General features: G+C 42.0%; 1 protein-coding gene across 50 annotated transcripts in view; it reads left to right on the plus strand.

The window, feature by feature from the left end:
• The window catches only part of UBAP2L (ubiquitin associated protein 2 like), a 57,111-nt gene that overhangs the window by 29,048 nt on the left and 11,893 nt on the right, over positions 1-16,170 (plus strand). For all 50 annotated transcript variants that reach the window (XM_054247717.2, XM_078355777.1, XM_054247720.2 and 47 more), the window contains 11 exons: positions 568-739; positions 4,799-4,997; positions 6,698-6,975; positions 7,144-7,316; positions 9,661-9,850; positions 10,601-10,655; positions 11,521-11,695; positions 12,054-12,126; positions 13,732-13,927; positions 14,015-14,103; positions 15,894-15,947. In XM_054247717.2, coding sequence (XP_054103692.1) covers positions 568-739; positions 4,799-4,997; positions 6,698-6,975; positions 7,144-7,316; positions 9,661-9,850; positions 10,601-10,655; positions 11,521-11,695; positions 12,054-12,126; positions 13,732-13,927; positions 14,015-14,103; positions 15,894-15,947 — 1,654 coding nt within the window. The remainder of the gene's footprint in view (positions 1-567; positions 740-4,798; positions 4,998-6,697; positions 6,976-7,143; positions 7,317-9,660; positions 9,851-10,600; positions 10,656-11,520; positions 11,696-12,053; positions 12,127-13,731; positions 13,928-14,014; positions 14,104-15,893; positions 15,948-16,170) is intronic.

Raw genomic sequence — 16,170 nt, forward strand, 5'->3', positions numbered from 1 at the left:
AAGCCATTCTCCTGCCTCAGCCTCAAGAGCACTGGGATTATAGGAGTGCACCACCACGCCTGGCTAATTTTTGTATTTTTAGTAGAGACAAGGTTTCACCATGTTGGTCATGCTGGTCTCCAATTACTTGTGATTCGCCCACCTTGGCCTCCCAAAGTGCTGGGATTACAAGCATGAGCCACCACACCCAGCCTGGTATATGGTTTTCTATTTTAGGAATTAGTAATGACAGGTATTCAGTATTAAAATGATGGATAAGTACTTACAAGTTTTGGCTAAGTTATTGAGCTTCAGTGTTAAAACTAGCATTTGATACTTCATAAATTAATGACTTCACTTTAAAATTAACCATTATTATTGGCAACATCAGTGGAATTCAGCTATATATTGTAGTGGCTCTTATGCATCAGTTATTTTGGGAAGTTAAGCATTTCAAGGCTTTGTGTTTGAGCCCTTTTAGAAGAAGCTCTATTAAGTGGCTTCATTTTGATCTAATCTGATTTGAGTATTGGGGAATGCTCGCATGTTCAGTCATTATTCATCAAGATCCCTTCCCTTCCTCAATAGAATTGACCTTGCTGTTCTGCTGGGGAAGACACCATCTACAATGGAGAATGATTCATCTAATCTGGATCCGTCTCAGGCTCCTTCTCTGGCCCAGCCTCTGGTGTTCAGCAATTCGAAGCAGACTGCCATATCACAGCCTGCTTCAGGGAACACATTTTCTCATCACAGTATGGTGAGTAGGAAACATGGTTTATTCTAATCAAACCTTCCTGCTAATCCTAGCACATATACACAGTTCCTTTAAAGACAGTCAGGTTTTTGGCAGTTGAAGCATCCTCTTTGTCTTCTTAAGCGGACTTGCATGTAGAGATATTTGAATTGGGTAATAGGGGATAGCTCTAAGAGAGGACTTAGTTCTGGACAGACTGGATATTCTTATACAATAAGTTAACATCATTTATTGAATACTCATTGTATTGAATGAACACTGTTTGTTACTCCTCTTGAGAGAAAGTCAATGACATAAACTTGCCAACACAGTTTAATCCATTTGCAACCCTTATTAAACTGTGATGGGGGATTGTAGCAGTTCCCCATTTCTTGACGGGGCAGAATTGTCTTATATATTTACTTAAACCAGACATTGGTAGACAAGGCTTCCAGAAACCTATGGTCTTTGCAGTTCTGCAACTTACTAGCTGTGTCTCCATTTCTCTGTAAATGGGGATGAAAGCACTTGTCCTTCCTGTCTTCCCAAAGGTGGCTATACAAGTGTGGTTTCACTAGTGGTATTATAAATAACTTAGAGCATTTGTGGCACAGTACTTGTTGACTCAGAGCATTTAAAAAAATTTAAGGTCGTTAACTGCATCAAAGGAATTGTGTAAACTAAACAAAGATGCTTCAAGTACCAGTTTTCTCCTAGTCAGTAAGTCCTAAGAAGTGCTGCTTTTTTTTTTTCTTTTTCTCTCTTATTTTTTGATGGAGGGATACTAAAGTTAGAAGAGGTAAGCAGACCATGTGTGTGCATGTAATTTTATTTTTCCAGTTAGAGTAATTATTTTAACTAGAAAACTGCCAAGCTAGCCACTAATTCAGAACTCTGTCAGTTTTTAACTGTGGTCTTAAAATGTTTTTTGTGTGTGTGTGTGTGTTAACTTACTAGTAACTTGGTGGTCACTGTCCTGCCACATAGAAAAGGTAACAGGTGAGAAGAGGTAGGGGGAGAAGAGAAATGGAGAGTAGTACTGGGATTAACTAGAAAAAGAAAGAAAATAGGACAAAGGTTGTAAGAAAGTGTAATGAAGAAAAGTAACTACCAACCCTTAAGATAAATGACTAGAAAAGGTGGTTATGTGATCTAAGTCTCTTAATTGCCCTTTTAATGTCTGGGATTGTGAAAATTTATAACCAAATCAGACTTTCGATATCAAAAAGATGTTTTCAGATGGGGACAGTGGCACCCTTCTGTAGTCTCAGCTACTCTGGAGGCTGAAGGGGGAGGATTGCTTAAGTCTAGGAGTTCAAGACTACAGTAAGCCAAGAGCTCGCCATCAGACTCCAGCCTGGGTGACAGAACGGAACCCTGTTTCTAAAAAAAAATTTTTTTAGGCTGGTCGTGGTGGCTCACACCTGTAATCCCAGAAGTTTGGGAGGCTGGGGCGAGGAATTGCCTGAGCTCAGGAGTTCGTGAACAGCTTGAGCAACACAATAAAACCCCATCTCTACTAAAAAAAAAAATACAAAAAATTGGCCAAGCGTGGTGGCATATGCCTGTAGTCCCAGGTACTTGGGAGGCTGAGGCAAGAGAATTGCTTGAACCCAGAAGGCAGAGGTTGCAGTGAGCCAAGATTGTCCCACTGCACTCCAGCCTGGGCAACAGAGTGAGACTCCATTAAAAAAAAATTTTTAAGTAAAAATATCAAAACTACATATAGATACTGTTCTGTTTTTTCTGTTTTTTTTTTTTTTTTTTTTGCATTACCTGTACTAATCGATATGTGATGTAATGTAATTTCTTTTCCATTGAGAATAAATGTTAGAGGATTAATTTCACTGAAAATTTAATAGAGCTAAATAACAAAGGAGTTCCTTTTGATGTATAATACAATGAACACTAGATAATTTTCATTGCTTTTATTTATCTTATTTTATTTTGGGATGGAGTTTCACTCTTGTCCGGGCTGGAGTGTAGTGATGCAATCTGGGCTCACCACAACCTCTGCCTCCTGGATTGAGGTGATTCTCCTGTCTCAGCCTCCCAAGTAGCTGAGATTACCAGCATGCGCCACCATGCCGGGCTAATTCTGTATTTCTAGTAGAGACAAGGTTTCCCCACGTTGGTCAGGGTGGTCTTAAACTCCCAACCTCAGGTGATCCACCCACCTCAGCCTTCCAAAGTGCTGGGATTATAGGCGTGAGCTACTGTGCCTACCCCATTGTTTTTTAATACAATGCTTTGTATAATCTTGGGATATAGACTGAAGTGGAAAAAATTTTTTACCTTGAGTTGTACAAACTGTTTGAAATGGAGTCTCCCTCTGTTGCCCAGACTGGAGTGCAATGGTGTGGTCTTGGGCTTGCTGCAACCTCCACCTACTGGGTTCAAGCTATTCTGCCTCAGCTTCCTGAGTAGCTGGGACTACAGGCATGGGCCACCATACCCGGCTAATTTTTGTATTTTTAGCAGAGACAGGGTTTCACCATATTGACCAGGCTGGTCTAGAACTCCTGACCTCTGGTGATCTGCCCACCTCTGCCTCCCAAAATGCTGGAATTATAGGCGTGAGCCATTGTGCCCAGGCTATCCTTTTTTTGTTTTTGTTTGTTTTTTTTGAGACAATCTTGCCTTGTTGCCCAGGCAGCAGGAGTGCAGTGGCATGATCGTGGCTTATTGCACCCTCCGTCTCCCAGGGTGAAGTAATCCTCCTGCCTCAGCTTTCTGAGTAGCTGAGACTACTGGTGCCCACCACCATGCCTGGTTAATATTTGTATTTTTAGTATACAGGGTTTTGCCATATTGCCCGGGCTGGTCTTGAACTAGGCTCAAGCAGTCTGCCTGCCTTGTCCTCCCAAAGTCACCCTGGGATTACAGGTGTGAGCCACTGCACCTGTTCTAGTTTTTTAAGAAAGGACTGTTGATGATGATGATAAAGATGATGAAGTAATGAAGACTAGATTTAATCTCCTTTGAGGCTTTAAAAGACAAGTCAAGTTTGATCTTCTGGACTAGGCTGATAGTTTTACTTAGTATCAGGGAATGACAGGAATCCCACAAAAGCATTAAGAGTAAATTTTGCTTGGTTATCATGCAGTGATTACCATGTACAACTTTTTTTTTGAGATGGAGTCTTGTTCTTGTTGTCCAGGGTGGAGTGCAGTGACACAATCTCGGCTTGCTGCAGCCTTCACCTCCCGGGTTCAAGCAATTCTCTTGCTTCAGCTTCCCTGGTAGCTGGGACTAATGGTGTGCGCCACCATGTCTGGCTAATTTTTGTATTTTTTTTGTAGAGACGGGGTTTCGTCATGTTGGCCAGGCTGGTCTCAAGCTCCTGACCTCAGGTGATCTACCTGTCTCAGCCTTCCAAAGTGCTGCAATTACAGGCGTGAGCCACCACATCTGGTCCAGTGATTATGCTGTAGAACTTGTATCTGCATGGAGAGAACAAATCATACTGGCTTGTTATTTGATTGTCTAGTGCAGAAGTTAGGATGCTCTTTTCCTTCTTGCCTCTGTGGTAGTTATTAGCATCGAGATGAGGCTCCAGTTAGTTGTTTTTGAGGTTTTTTTAATGAGAAGGGCAAGGACTTTGATGGCTAAAGTAAAATCTTATATTACATTTATGTTAATTGTATTGGTTGATTTAAAAATTCTCCAGTCACAGAATTTTATCCCTAAGAAGCAGGGTGCAGGAAGTAATGATGGTATAAAACTTACATAAATTTTTAATGGCTCTCTTTTTTGAATGATTACTATGTGCTATGCATGTATTAAGTGCTTTATTTAATCCTCCTACAGCTTTATGAGGTACTATGTTTATTCCTATTTTCTGATGAGGGAAGTGAGGCAAAACGATTAAAAATAAGCTTTCCAAGGTTACACAGCCAGGATTTCAGTCTAAGACAGTCTGACTCTAGGTCCTATACTCAGTGGACTATGCTGTATACTCATTCTGGTAGCATTCTTTACTTGCCTGATGTATACTAGTTCTCTGTCTGGTTAAGTGTCTTTATGAGTAGCTGAAGAAGGTTACTGGCTGCCAGTTTCTGTCATCTCTTTGTTGATCTACAGGTGAGCATGTTGGGGAAAGGATTTGGTGATGTTGGTGAAGCTAAAGGCGGCAGTACTACGGGCTCCCAGTTCTTGGAGCAATTCAAGACTGCTCAAGCCCTGGCTCAGTTGGCAGCTCAGCATTCTCAGTCTGGAAGCACCACCACCTCCTCTTGGGACATGGGCTCGACGACACAATCCCCATCACTGGTGCAGTACGGTGAGAAGATGGGAAGTGACTTGAATCTTTAAAGCACTGGAGCATTACTGTCCAGAGGCTGGCAGGGGGAGGGGGTATAGAATGTGTCCTGAAGTGAAGAAAAGGGGCAGCTAGTTGGTTACCTTCCCACAATGATTTCCCCTAATCAGATAAGCTGAATTCAGAAAGTTGGGGTATAATAAAATTTGAGGCTATATATTTCTCATGAGATTCAGAGGCTGGGTGTGGTAGCTTACATTTATAATCTTAGCACTTTGGGAGACTCAAGCCAGAGGACAGCCTGAGCCTGGGAGTTCTAGAACAGCCTGAGCAGCATGGTAAGACTCAAAAAAATTGTTTTAAATTAGCTGAGCATGGTGGCGTGCACCTGTGGTCCCAGCTACTATGGAGACTGAGGCAAGAGGATTTCCTGAGCCCAGTAGGTCGAGGTTGCAGTAAGCTGTGTTTGCACCACTGCACACTAGCCTGAGCAACAGAACTAGTGTGTAGCTAGCTTTCCTTAAAAAAATTTGCCATATACAGAGTTGTAGTCTGTGGATTGGGTTTTAAAAAAATTATTATTATTCTCCCTAGACTTAAATATTCAGTGTTTGGAAATAACATATCGCCTTTAGATTCATAGGCTTGGCTATTTTAAAACCTTATACAGTATGTCTTGACTTAATGTCATTGATAGGTTCTTGGAAACTGCCACCTTATGTGAAATAATATATAACCTTTTTTTTTTTTTTTTTTTTTAAGACAGGGTCTCATTCTGTCATCCAGACTGGCGTATAGTGGCACAATCTTGGCTCACTGTAGCCTCAACTTCCTGGGCTCAAGCAATCCTCCTGCCTGAGCCTCCTGAGTAGTTGGGACCACAGGGTCGTACCACCATGCCTGCCTAATTTTTAATGTTTTTGTAGAGATGTATTTACATCATGTTGCCCAGGTCTGTCTCTAACTCTTAGGCACAAACAGTTCTACTGGCCTTGGCCTCCTAAAGTGATGGGATTGCAGGCGTGAGCCACTACGCCCGGCCAGTTTTTCTTTTTCTCATCAACATTATAATGAAATCAAGTTGAAGGAAACAGTGCTATTCAAAGTTGTGTCATGGCATTGTTTTTGCTTAAAGCCAGTTTCCAAGCACCTATGGATGATGTTAACTGAGAACTTGTGGTACTTTAAACTTGGACTATTTGTGCATTCCTGTCTTACACAGGCCGGGTAATAGTGTTGATTTAATTAGGCTTTATTTAAGGGTGGATGTAGGCCAGGTGTGGTGGTTGATCCCAGCACTTTGAGAAGCTGAGATGGGCGGATCACTTGGGGTCAGGAGTTTGAGACCAGCCAGGTTAACATGAGAGAACTGTGTCTCTACTAAAAACACAAAAATTAGGCAGGCGTGGTGGTGCATGTTTATAGTTTCAGCTACTCTGAGGGAGGAGAATCATTTGAACCCCAGAGGCGGAGGTTGCAGTGAGCTGAGATTGTGCCACTGTATTCCAGCCTGGGTGACAGAGTGAGACTCCATCTGAAAAAAAAAATGTAATGCTGTGATTGTCACCTCTAGAAATGAGATTAAGCCCCCCAAAGGAGGACCTGTTTATATGAATTTCTGATTTTTGCAGGCCTCTGTTCATGATGCTAGTGCAGGATAATAGCATTTCCTTGAGATTCATCAGCATCTTTGGCTTCATATACTGGGTTTCCTCTTGCAGATTTGAAGAACCCAAATGATTCAACAGTGCACAGCCCCTTTACAAAGCGCCAGGCTTTTACCCCATCTTCAACCATGATGGAGGTGTTCCTTCAGGAGAAGTCACCTGCAGTGGCTACCTCCACAGCTGCACCTCCACCTCCGTCTTCTCCTCTGCCAAGCAAATCCACATCGGCTCCACAGATGTCTCCTGGATCTTCAGACAACCAGTCCTCTAGCCCTCAGCCGGCTCAGCAAAAACTGAAACAGCAGAAGAAAAAAGCCTCCTTGACTTCTAAGGTACTTAGACTTTTAGGTAGATATCATCTTATCGCAAGGAGTTTGGGGCTTGAGAATTGAGATTATAAGGGTAAGTCTGGAAATTTAAAGGGAAAGGTTTTTTTTTTAGTCTTTAGTAAGGTTGTATTAAGATCATTATTTTCTCTTCTTTTTCACCTTTCTCTATAGATTCCTGCTCTGGCTGTGGAGATGCCTGGCTCAGCAGATATCTCAGGGCTAAATCTGCAGTTTGGGGCATTGCAGTTTGGGTCAGAGCCTGTCCTTTCTGATTATGAGTCCACCCCCACCACGAGCGCCTCTTCAAGCCAGGCTCCAAGTAGCCTGTATACCAGCACGGCCAGGTAGAAGAAACATTAGCCATAACACCACTCTTAATAACCTTTTACTACTTTTTAAATCTCTGGGTGATTTCTAGAACTCTGGAGAGACCAAGCCTCTTGTATGGGTGAGGGGGGATGTAATCAATCCTAGCATTTTGTTGAGTGCTTTAAAATAATGTTATTAGGGTTATCTGTAATTAAACAGGTAGAAATCTGCCCCTTAGGGGCTGGGTGCGGTGGCCCACACCTGTAATCCCAGCACTTTGGGTGGCTGAGGCAGGAAGATTGCTTGAGGCCAGGAGTTCAAGACCAGCCTGGGCAACATAGTGAGTCCCTGTTGCTACCACAGAATTTTTTAAATTAGCCACGCTTGGTGGCACATGCTTTATAGTTTGAGCTTCTTAATTCCTGGGGCTGAGGTGGGAGAATCATTTTAAGTCCAGGAGTTCAAGATTACCATGATGATTGTGCCATTGCATTTCAACCTGAGCAACAGAGCAAGACCCTGTCTTAAAAAAAGTCCCTTGGGTACTTCTAGAATGTCCAAAAACAGTTATGAAAGATGTGTACAATTCCTCTAACAATACCTTGGCAAATGCCACAATTAAAAGTGCTGTTGGCACTTCTTCAAGCCCTTTTAGTAGCGTGGGACTTAGGCCTGTGAAGAATGTATTGAATTCCTAAGAAGGAGCCTGTATACCAGCACAGCCAGGTAGAGGTAACATTAGCAATTGCACAAATTAAAAGGAATTTTACCAGTAGAACCACCAATTTCACAGAAATTTAAAAAAAAAAAAAAAAAAAAAAAAAGACTGTAAATAGTTCTATATACGCAAGTTAAAAAACTGGAAGAAATAAATTCCTGGAAACACACAATCTAAAAAGATTGTACCAGGAAGAAATTAAATCCCTCAACAAACTAATGATGAATTTCAAAATTGAATCATTAAAAAAAAGCCTACTAACCAGAAAAACTCTAGCACCAGACAGATTAACAGCTAAACTCTACTAAATGTATAGGCCTTCTGGTAGCCATCAAGGAGGGCCATCTTAAGCAGTAGAAAATGCTGGATGGATTTTTGGGGGACTAGGCTATTTTTCCACAACCCTTAGAATTTAAGAATACAAATTTCTGGCCCCATTCTAAATCTGTTGTGACATTATTGCCACAAGTGCATTTGAATATTCTAAAAAGTTTCTCTCAGGAGAATTCGATCAGTAATTTTAAATCTTTTTATTTGTTTGTTTTTGCTTTAGGATGTGGAATCAAGTAATTTTAAATCACACGTGGTTCTTTTTTTCTTTTTTTTTGAGACTGAGTCTCACTATATTGCCCAGGCTGGAGTGCAGTGACGTGATCTCGGCTCACTGCAATCTCTGCCTCCTGGGTTCAAGCGATTCTCAAGCCTCAGCCTCCTGAGTAGCTGGGATTATAGGCACCCACCACCATGCCCAGCATATTTTTATATTTTTTAGTAGAGACGAGGTTTTACCATGTTGGCCAGGTTGGTCTAGAACTCATGCCCTCAAGCAATCCACATACCTTGGCCTTCCTAAGTGCTGGGATTACAGGCGTGAGCCACCGCACCCAGCCCAAATCTTACATGGTTCTTGAGGGAGCCTAGAGTTCAGAATTCCCTAAAATGAGTGTGAACAAAAGATGGCGTTACCTGTGCTACATTATAATGTACAGAGAGGACCAAGAATAGTGTATTCTTTATACTGACATTTTAGCCAGTTTTCCTTTTTTTTTTGTTTTTGTTTTTGTTTTTCTTTTTTTTTTGAGATGGAGTCTCGCTCTTGTTGCCAAGGCTGGAGTGCAATGGTGAGATCTCGGCTCACTGCAACCTCTGCCTCCCAAGTTCAAGTGATTCTCCTATCTCAGCCTCCCAAATAGCTGTGAATACAGGCACATGCCACCATGCCCAGCTAATTTTTGTATTTTTAGTAGAGATGGGATTTCATTGCATTGGTCAGGCTGGTCTTGACACCTGACTTTAGGTGATCCACCTGCCTTGGCCTTCCAAGGCAGGGATGACAGGGATGCTGGGATGACAGGCCTGAGCTACTGCGCCTGGCTGCCACTTTTTCTTTCAACAGCAGAATGTAGGGGGGAACCAAGGGAGTTTTCTCTTCCTTGAAGATGTTTTTAAGATTAATTCTTAATTCAGGTTCCTGGCACTATAGAAAGTGTAGAGATTCCTAGTGTTATCAAGAGAAAATTATGGTAGATTCTTTTATTAGTTGCTGAAAAATATCTTCTTGATTGAAATCAAGTTATTTCACTAGTAGATCTCCACCATTTCCTTAGTATCAGTAGATCTGCTCTGTTTGTTTCTCTGATATTTCTCTTCATTTTTCACAGTGAATCTTCATCTACAATTTCATCTAACCAGAGTCAGGAGTCTGGTTATCAGAGTGGCCCAATTCAGTCGACAACCTATACCTCCCAAAATAATGCTCAGGGCCCTCTTTATGAACAGAGATCCACACAGACTCGGCGGTACCCCAACTCCATCTCTTCATCACCCCAAAAGGACCTGACTCAGGCAAAGGTAGTGGTTTCATGAACCCCTGGGAATTGGTTAGGAGAATAGTGGGCAGAAATCCCTTAAATATTGGTGATTTACTTTTTGGCAAATGGTGCTAAGAAACTGGAAGTAGTGATTGGGAAGTTGAAAAAGGCACATATTTGTGGTCAGTGAATTAAAAGTTCTTAACGGCACACTGGGAGACTGATGATACAGGAAACCATTCTCTTTATACCAAAAATTTACTGTCTCTAGTAGAATCAGTCTCAAGTGCCTGTCCTGTCTTCTTGGAAGATGTGATTGCCAGATTTCTGGGCACCTGTCAGTAGACCTCACCTTGCTATGTCCTGGCATCGTGAGGGAGACAGAACATGCTGGAGGTGTTGTGGAGTGACTGTCAGGTGTAGCCAGCGGGAATAGTTGGTGTAGCTGAACTTTTATACTCACGTCCTTCCCCAGAAATTACTGGATGTGGACTTTAGGCCTTTCTTGTATCTATTTTAGGTTTCAGCAGTTTGTGGGGTTTCTTTCTGTTACTTTGGTCACATAGTGTTAGTATATCTCAGTTTTGTTGTTTAATTTTTGTTGCTATTTTGGTTTTTTGGATAGTCTGCATTATATTAATATTAATCTTTTTTGTTAACTTACAGAGTTTCTTCTAAAGATTTGTTGACCAAAACCAAAATAAAGCTGAGTCAGTGTTAACTTGCCTTATTCACATGAGTTTGTCTGTTTCTTGCTCTTCTGTTTTTCTTTTTATTTTTTTTTTACCAGAATGGCTTCAGTTCTGTGCAGGCCACGCAGTTACAGACCACGCAATCTGTTGAAGGTGAGTGTTCTTCAGGCTGTTCCCCTCTTAAGTTTTCGGTTTTCTATCTTAAAATGGTGATAATTCATTAGTTCCCTTCATTGGACAAATGAGACCCATGCTATGTAATTCTCAGCATTAAAGAAAAAATATTCTATTTAATATGGTCCATTGTTACCTAGAAATAGAAATTCCATTTGACCCAGCAATCCCATTACTGGGTATATAGCCAGAGGACTATAAATCGTTCTACTATAAGGACACATGCACACAAATGTTCATTGCAGCACTGTTTACAATAGCAAAGACCTGGAACCAACCCGAATGCCCATCAATGATAGACTGGACAGGAAAAATGTGGCACATATACACCATGGAATATTATGCAGCAATCAAAAATGATGAGTTCGTGTCCTTTTAGGGACATGGGTGAACCTGGAGAACATCATTCTCAGCAAACTGACACAAGAACAGAAAATGAAATACCGCCTGTTCTCACTCATAGGTGGCGGGTGTTGAACAATGAGAACACATGGACACAGGGAGGGGAGCACTACACACTGGGGTCTGTTGTGGGGAACGGGAGGGACAGCAGCGGGTGGGGAGCTGGGGAGAGATAGCATGGGGAGAAATGCCAGATATAGTTGAAAGGGAAGAAGGCAGCAAATCACACTGCCATGTGTATACCTATGCAACCGTCTTGCATGTTCTTCACATGTACCCCCAAACCTAAAATGCAATAAAATAAAAACAAAAACAAAAAAAAAATATGGTCCATTGTTAAATAACACACTCTTTTCTTTGGGGCAGCCTTGTTCTGTAGTCACCTCTTTATAGACACTCCCTTTTTTCTGATGAGAGGAATTCCTTTCTTCTGTATTTCTAGGTGCTACAGGCTCTGCAGTGAAATCTGATTCACCTTCCACTTCTAGCATCCCCCCTCTCAATGAAACGGTATCTGCAGCTTCCTTACTGACAACAACCAATCAGCACTCATCCTCCTTGGGTGGCTTGAGCCACAGTGAGGAGATTCCAAATACTACCGCCACACAACACAGCAGGTGATTTGGGGTGAGGTTGGAGGTTGGGGTTGGTGAATAGCAATAACAGAGCTCTCTGGTTCTTTCTTATTTACTTGACCTGGCAGAGACCACATTAGCCCTGCTTTTGTGGTAAGTGGGTGACCTCAGAACTGTGGGAAGTGAAGACAGGGGAGGCTTATTTTAATATTCCCCTTTCAACATCCACTTTTGCTTTAACTGCTCACTACCCCTGGCTGGCCATTGTGCTTAACGTATGATCTCAGACATCCTTGGTGTCCCGTAGTCTGTATCTTATTTTCTTATTATTTCTTGACTGAAGCTCCAGGTCAGGTAACAATAGCACTGTGGCTGATGATAACCTCTTTTTTTCTGACAGTACATTATCTACGCAGCAGAATACCCTTTCATCATCAACATCTTCTGGGCGCACTTCAACATCCACTCTTTTGGTAAGTGTGATGCTGAGAGGGATGTGTGGTTTTCTTACACTTAAAACTCTCCAACCCTACGATTGTCCCAGGAGAGAATTATTGAAAACTTCTTTATGAGGTGGCAAAAGAATTGATTTGAGTGTGCAGGAAAAGGAGTAAAGGAATGTTAGGAAGCCAAGAGAGGCAGAAGGATCCATAAATACTGAGCTCTGGGCCATTCCTAAAAGCTCTGAAAGTGACTTTCTGACTTTTTTTCCCTACTGAATATATAGTTGGGCTTCGTATGCTTTAGTAAATTCTGGAAGAACATACCTTTCTAACTGGTAGAGCTGTTCTCTTTCCTTGGTCTTGGGTATGCCAAACATGAGTTGTGAAAAGAATCAGTGCAAGGCTGGACATTTTAGTGAAAGTAGATGCCAGGTGAGAGCTTTTGGTCCAAGAGTCAATTTTGTTTTGATTTGTAGCAGCTACTAGTAAAATTAAGCTGAGCTTATAAAGGGAAGGACCCATTTTGGACAAAAGTCTCAGATTTGCCAGAAGTCTGGGGAGACATGAGGGCTAAGGCTCCTTTAGGAACCTCTACTTAAATACACAGTTTCAGGTTTAAAGTCAGAATTCTGGCCAGGTGTAGTGGCTCACCTCTGTAGTCCCAGTATTTGTGGAGGCCAAGGCAAGAGGACTGCTTAAGCACAGGAGTTTGAGACCAACCTGAGCAATATAGTGAGACCTCATCTTCACAATTTTTTTTTTTTTTTTTTTTTGAGGCGGAGTTTCGCTCTTGTTACCCAGGCTGGAGTGCAATGGCACGATCTTGGCTCACCACAACCTCCACCTCCTGGGTTCAGGCAATTCTCCTGCTTCAGCCTCCTGAGTAGCTGGGATTACAGGCACGCACCACATGCCCAGCTAATTTTTTGTATCTTTAGTAGAGACGAGGTTTCACCATGTTGACCAGGATGGTCTCGATCTCTTGACCTCGTGATCCACCCACCTCGGCCTCCCAAAGTGCTGGGATTACAGGTGTGAGCCACCACGCCTGGCCCACAAAAAATTTTTAAAGATTAGCTGAGCATGTTAGTATGCTAATATAGTCCTAGCTACTTGGAGACTTAAGTGGGAGGATTGTTTGAGTCCAGGAGGCCAAGGTCACAGTGAGCCAAGATTGCACCACTGCACCCCAGCCTGGGCAACAGGATGAGATGCTGTCTCAAAAAAAAAGTAAAATTAGAATGTGTACCTTTTCCTGATCCACAAATTGGTCTCAACTAGTAAAGAAAAGTAGGGGAGAGAGAGAGCCGTGATATATTTTTTACATCTCAATTATCTCTGTTTCTTTATCAAGAAATGTTAGTCTCTGGGGAATCTGTCTCCATTTGCTTTGATGTCTTTCTGAACAGGATGATGATGTGCAGTGAGCCTGTTACCATTCTTGCCAAATGCGTCTTGAGGAATATGTAGCTGGAGATTATTTCTAACTGCTTTAGCAGAGTGTACTTTAGTACTTTCCCTACTTGGACTCTTTAATTAGGAAGTTGACATAATATATTCAGCAGAAGGGATTGTCTTATTTTTGACCTGTGATGCTAATCTCTTTTCTCTCTTCCACTGCTCTCCCCTTTGAAGCACACAAGTGTGGAGAGTGAGGCGAATCTCCATTCATCCTCCAGCACTTTTTCCACCACATCCAGCACAGTCTCTGCACCTCCCCCAGTGGTCAGTGTCTCCTCCAGTCTCAATAGTGGCAGTAGTCTGGGACTCAGCCTAGGCAGCAACTCCACTGTCACAGCCTCGACTCGAAGCTCAGTTGCCACGACTTCAGGTAGCCTTGTGTAAGCAGATGGCATTCCTCTGGGATGGAGGAGGTAAGTAATTGTGTGATGGGATAAAAATGTAATTTCTCTTTTAGGAAAAGCTCCTCCCAACCTCCCTCCTGGGGTCCCGCCGTTGTTGCCTAATCCGTATATTATGGCTCCAGGGCTGTTACATGCCTATCCGGTAAGTGGGACTAAAGAATCTTCAAAAGGTGAGGATGCTGTGGCTATTCTTTTTTAGCTCTGGCTTTAGATGGACCCCCGTGAATACATTGCACATACTGAAGTCCTGCAGTTGACTCTATGGAATCCATGTCTATAGATTTTACATTCTGCAAATGTGATTTTTTTTTTTTTTTTCCGAGACGGAGTTTCGCTCTTGTTACCCAGGCTGGAGTGCAATGGCGCGATCTCGGCTTACCGCAACCTCCGCCTCCTGGGTTCACGCAATTCTTCCCGCCTCAGCCTCCCGAGTAGCTGGGATTACAGGCACGCACTACCATGCCCAGCTAATTTTTTTGTATTTTTAGTAGAGACAGGGTTTCACCATGTTGACCAGGATGGTCTCGATCTCTCAACCTCGTGATCCACCCGTCTCAGCCTCCCAAAGTGAAATGTGATTATTTTTGATCTGTGTGTCTGGTTGGAAAAAAATTGGTATATAAACAGTGTGCAGTTCAAACCTGTGTTAAGGGTCAACTGTAATTAAGGTATAAAATAAATGAGGGATTGCTGCATGTAAGCAAACCAGTTTTTAATCTTTGCTGTTTTGGAAAAAGTGCTAATGGGCTAAACTGAGGCCAATCCCTCTATTGTGTGTCTACTCTGGTTTATGGTACACACATGTATATACGTGTGAGTGTGTGTACAACATGTATGTATATGTGTGATGAGAATATCTGTTTAAAACACAACTTCTGGACCTCAGAAGCCAAAGGCCAGAATGTTCACCTGAAATACCTTTCAGTTTCTTAGAAAATTAAGACTATTACTTTATTTTTTGAGACACCTCTTGCTCTTTCATCCAGGCTGGAGTGCAATGGAACAGTCATAGCTAGCTCACTTCAGCCTTGACCTCCTGGGCTCAAGCAATCCTCTCACCTCAAACTCCCAAGTAGCTAGGACTACAGGTGTGCACCCCTATACCTGGCTAAGGTTTAAAAAAATTTTTAGAGACAGGGTCTTTCTATGTTGCCTAGGCTGATGTCAAAATCCCAGGCTCAAGTGGTCCTCCTGCTATAGCCTCCCAAAGAACTGGGGTTATATATAGGCCTGAGCCACTGCTCCTGGCCCCAAGAATTATTTTCTCTGAGTGTGTTTGCTAGTCTGGCCTGGTCAGAGAAAAGTTTCCTGACTCAATCTGGGACTGTGAGAATAAGGCTGACATTAGTAGCAGCTTTTTGCCGTAGTGTATCTTCTGGGACCTTTAAGTATTTGGTATCTATTAGATGAAGGGCATATGAGAAAGTTGTAAAAGGTACCTGTTTCTGCCCTCATAGATGAAGTCTAGATTAGATAATTTCATACCGATGATACATCCAAATCACACAGTTGCACATTTTTAATGTGTAGTCAGTACCTTAAAACCCTGAAATTGGAGAAAAGTAAAATATTCTTTCAGAAGGAGATCAATTTTAAGCCAGATTTTGAATAGTATAAGAGACAGAGACTTGGAGAATAGAGAGTAAAACTGCTGGTTCGTGTATGTTTACTCTATTGGTATCAAGAAGCCAGCCTACTAGAATCAGTAGTATTTAGTTCAAGGAAAGCTTCAAGACCTTTCATGAATCATTTAATCTCTTTGTACTTTACTGCTTTTCCCTTAAATAAAACTGAAACTGAAGGAAATAATCTGTGTCCTGTTCTAACCCAGAATGAGGATGAATGTTCTGTTGAATTAGTTTGTCTCTTAGCTCCTTGGTTTGCTAACATCATGACCAGTTCCCATTACTGTTACATGTCTGTATCTTTCAGCCACAAGTATATGGTTATGATGACTTGCAGATGCTTCAAACAAGATTTCCATTGGTGAGTATGTGGGATAGAGCTTTGGAAAAAAAAGTGGTCTTAAAATTAGTGTTGGGAGAATTATCTTAAGTGTTCAGTTGATAAGTCACAGACGTAGCTATTTTCCATCCCAGTCCTCCATACACTCTGATTTAAGGCATATTAGAATATAGGGATTTGGGGGAGGCTTTCCAACAGAAGGTAACTTTTTTTTCTTTTTTTAAATCAGAGTTGTGACATCTTA

Source organism: Callithrix jacchus, chromosome 18, assembly GCF_049354715.1.
Source record: "Callithrix jacchus isolate 240 chromosome 18, calJac240_pri, whole genome shotgun sequence".
NCBI lineage: Eukaryota > Metazoa > Chordata > Mammalia > Primates > Cebidae > Callithrix > Callithrix jacchus.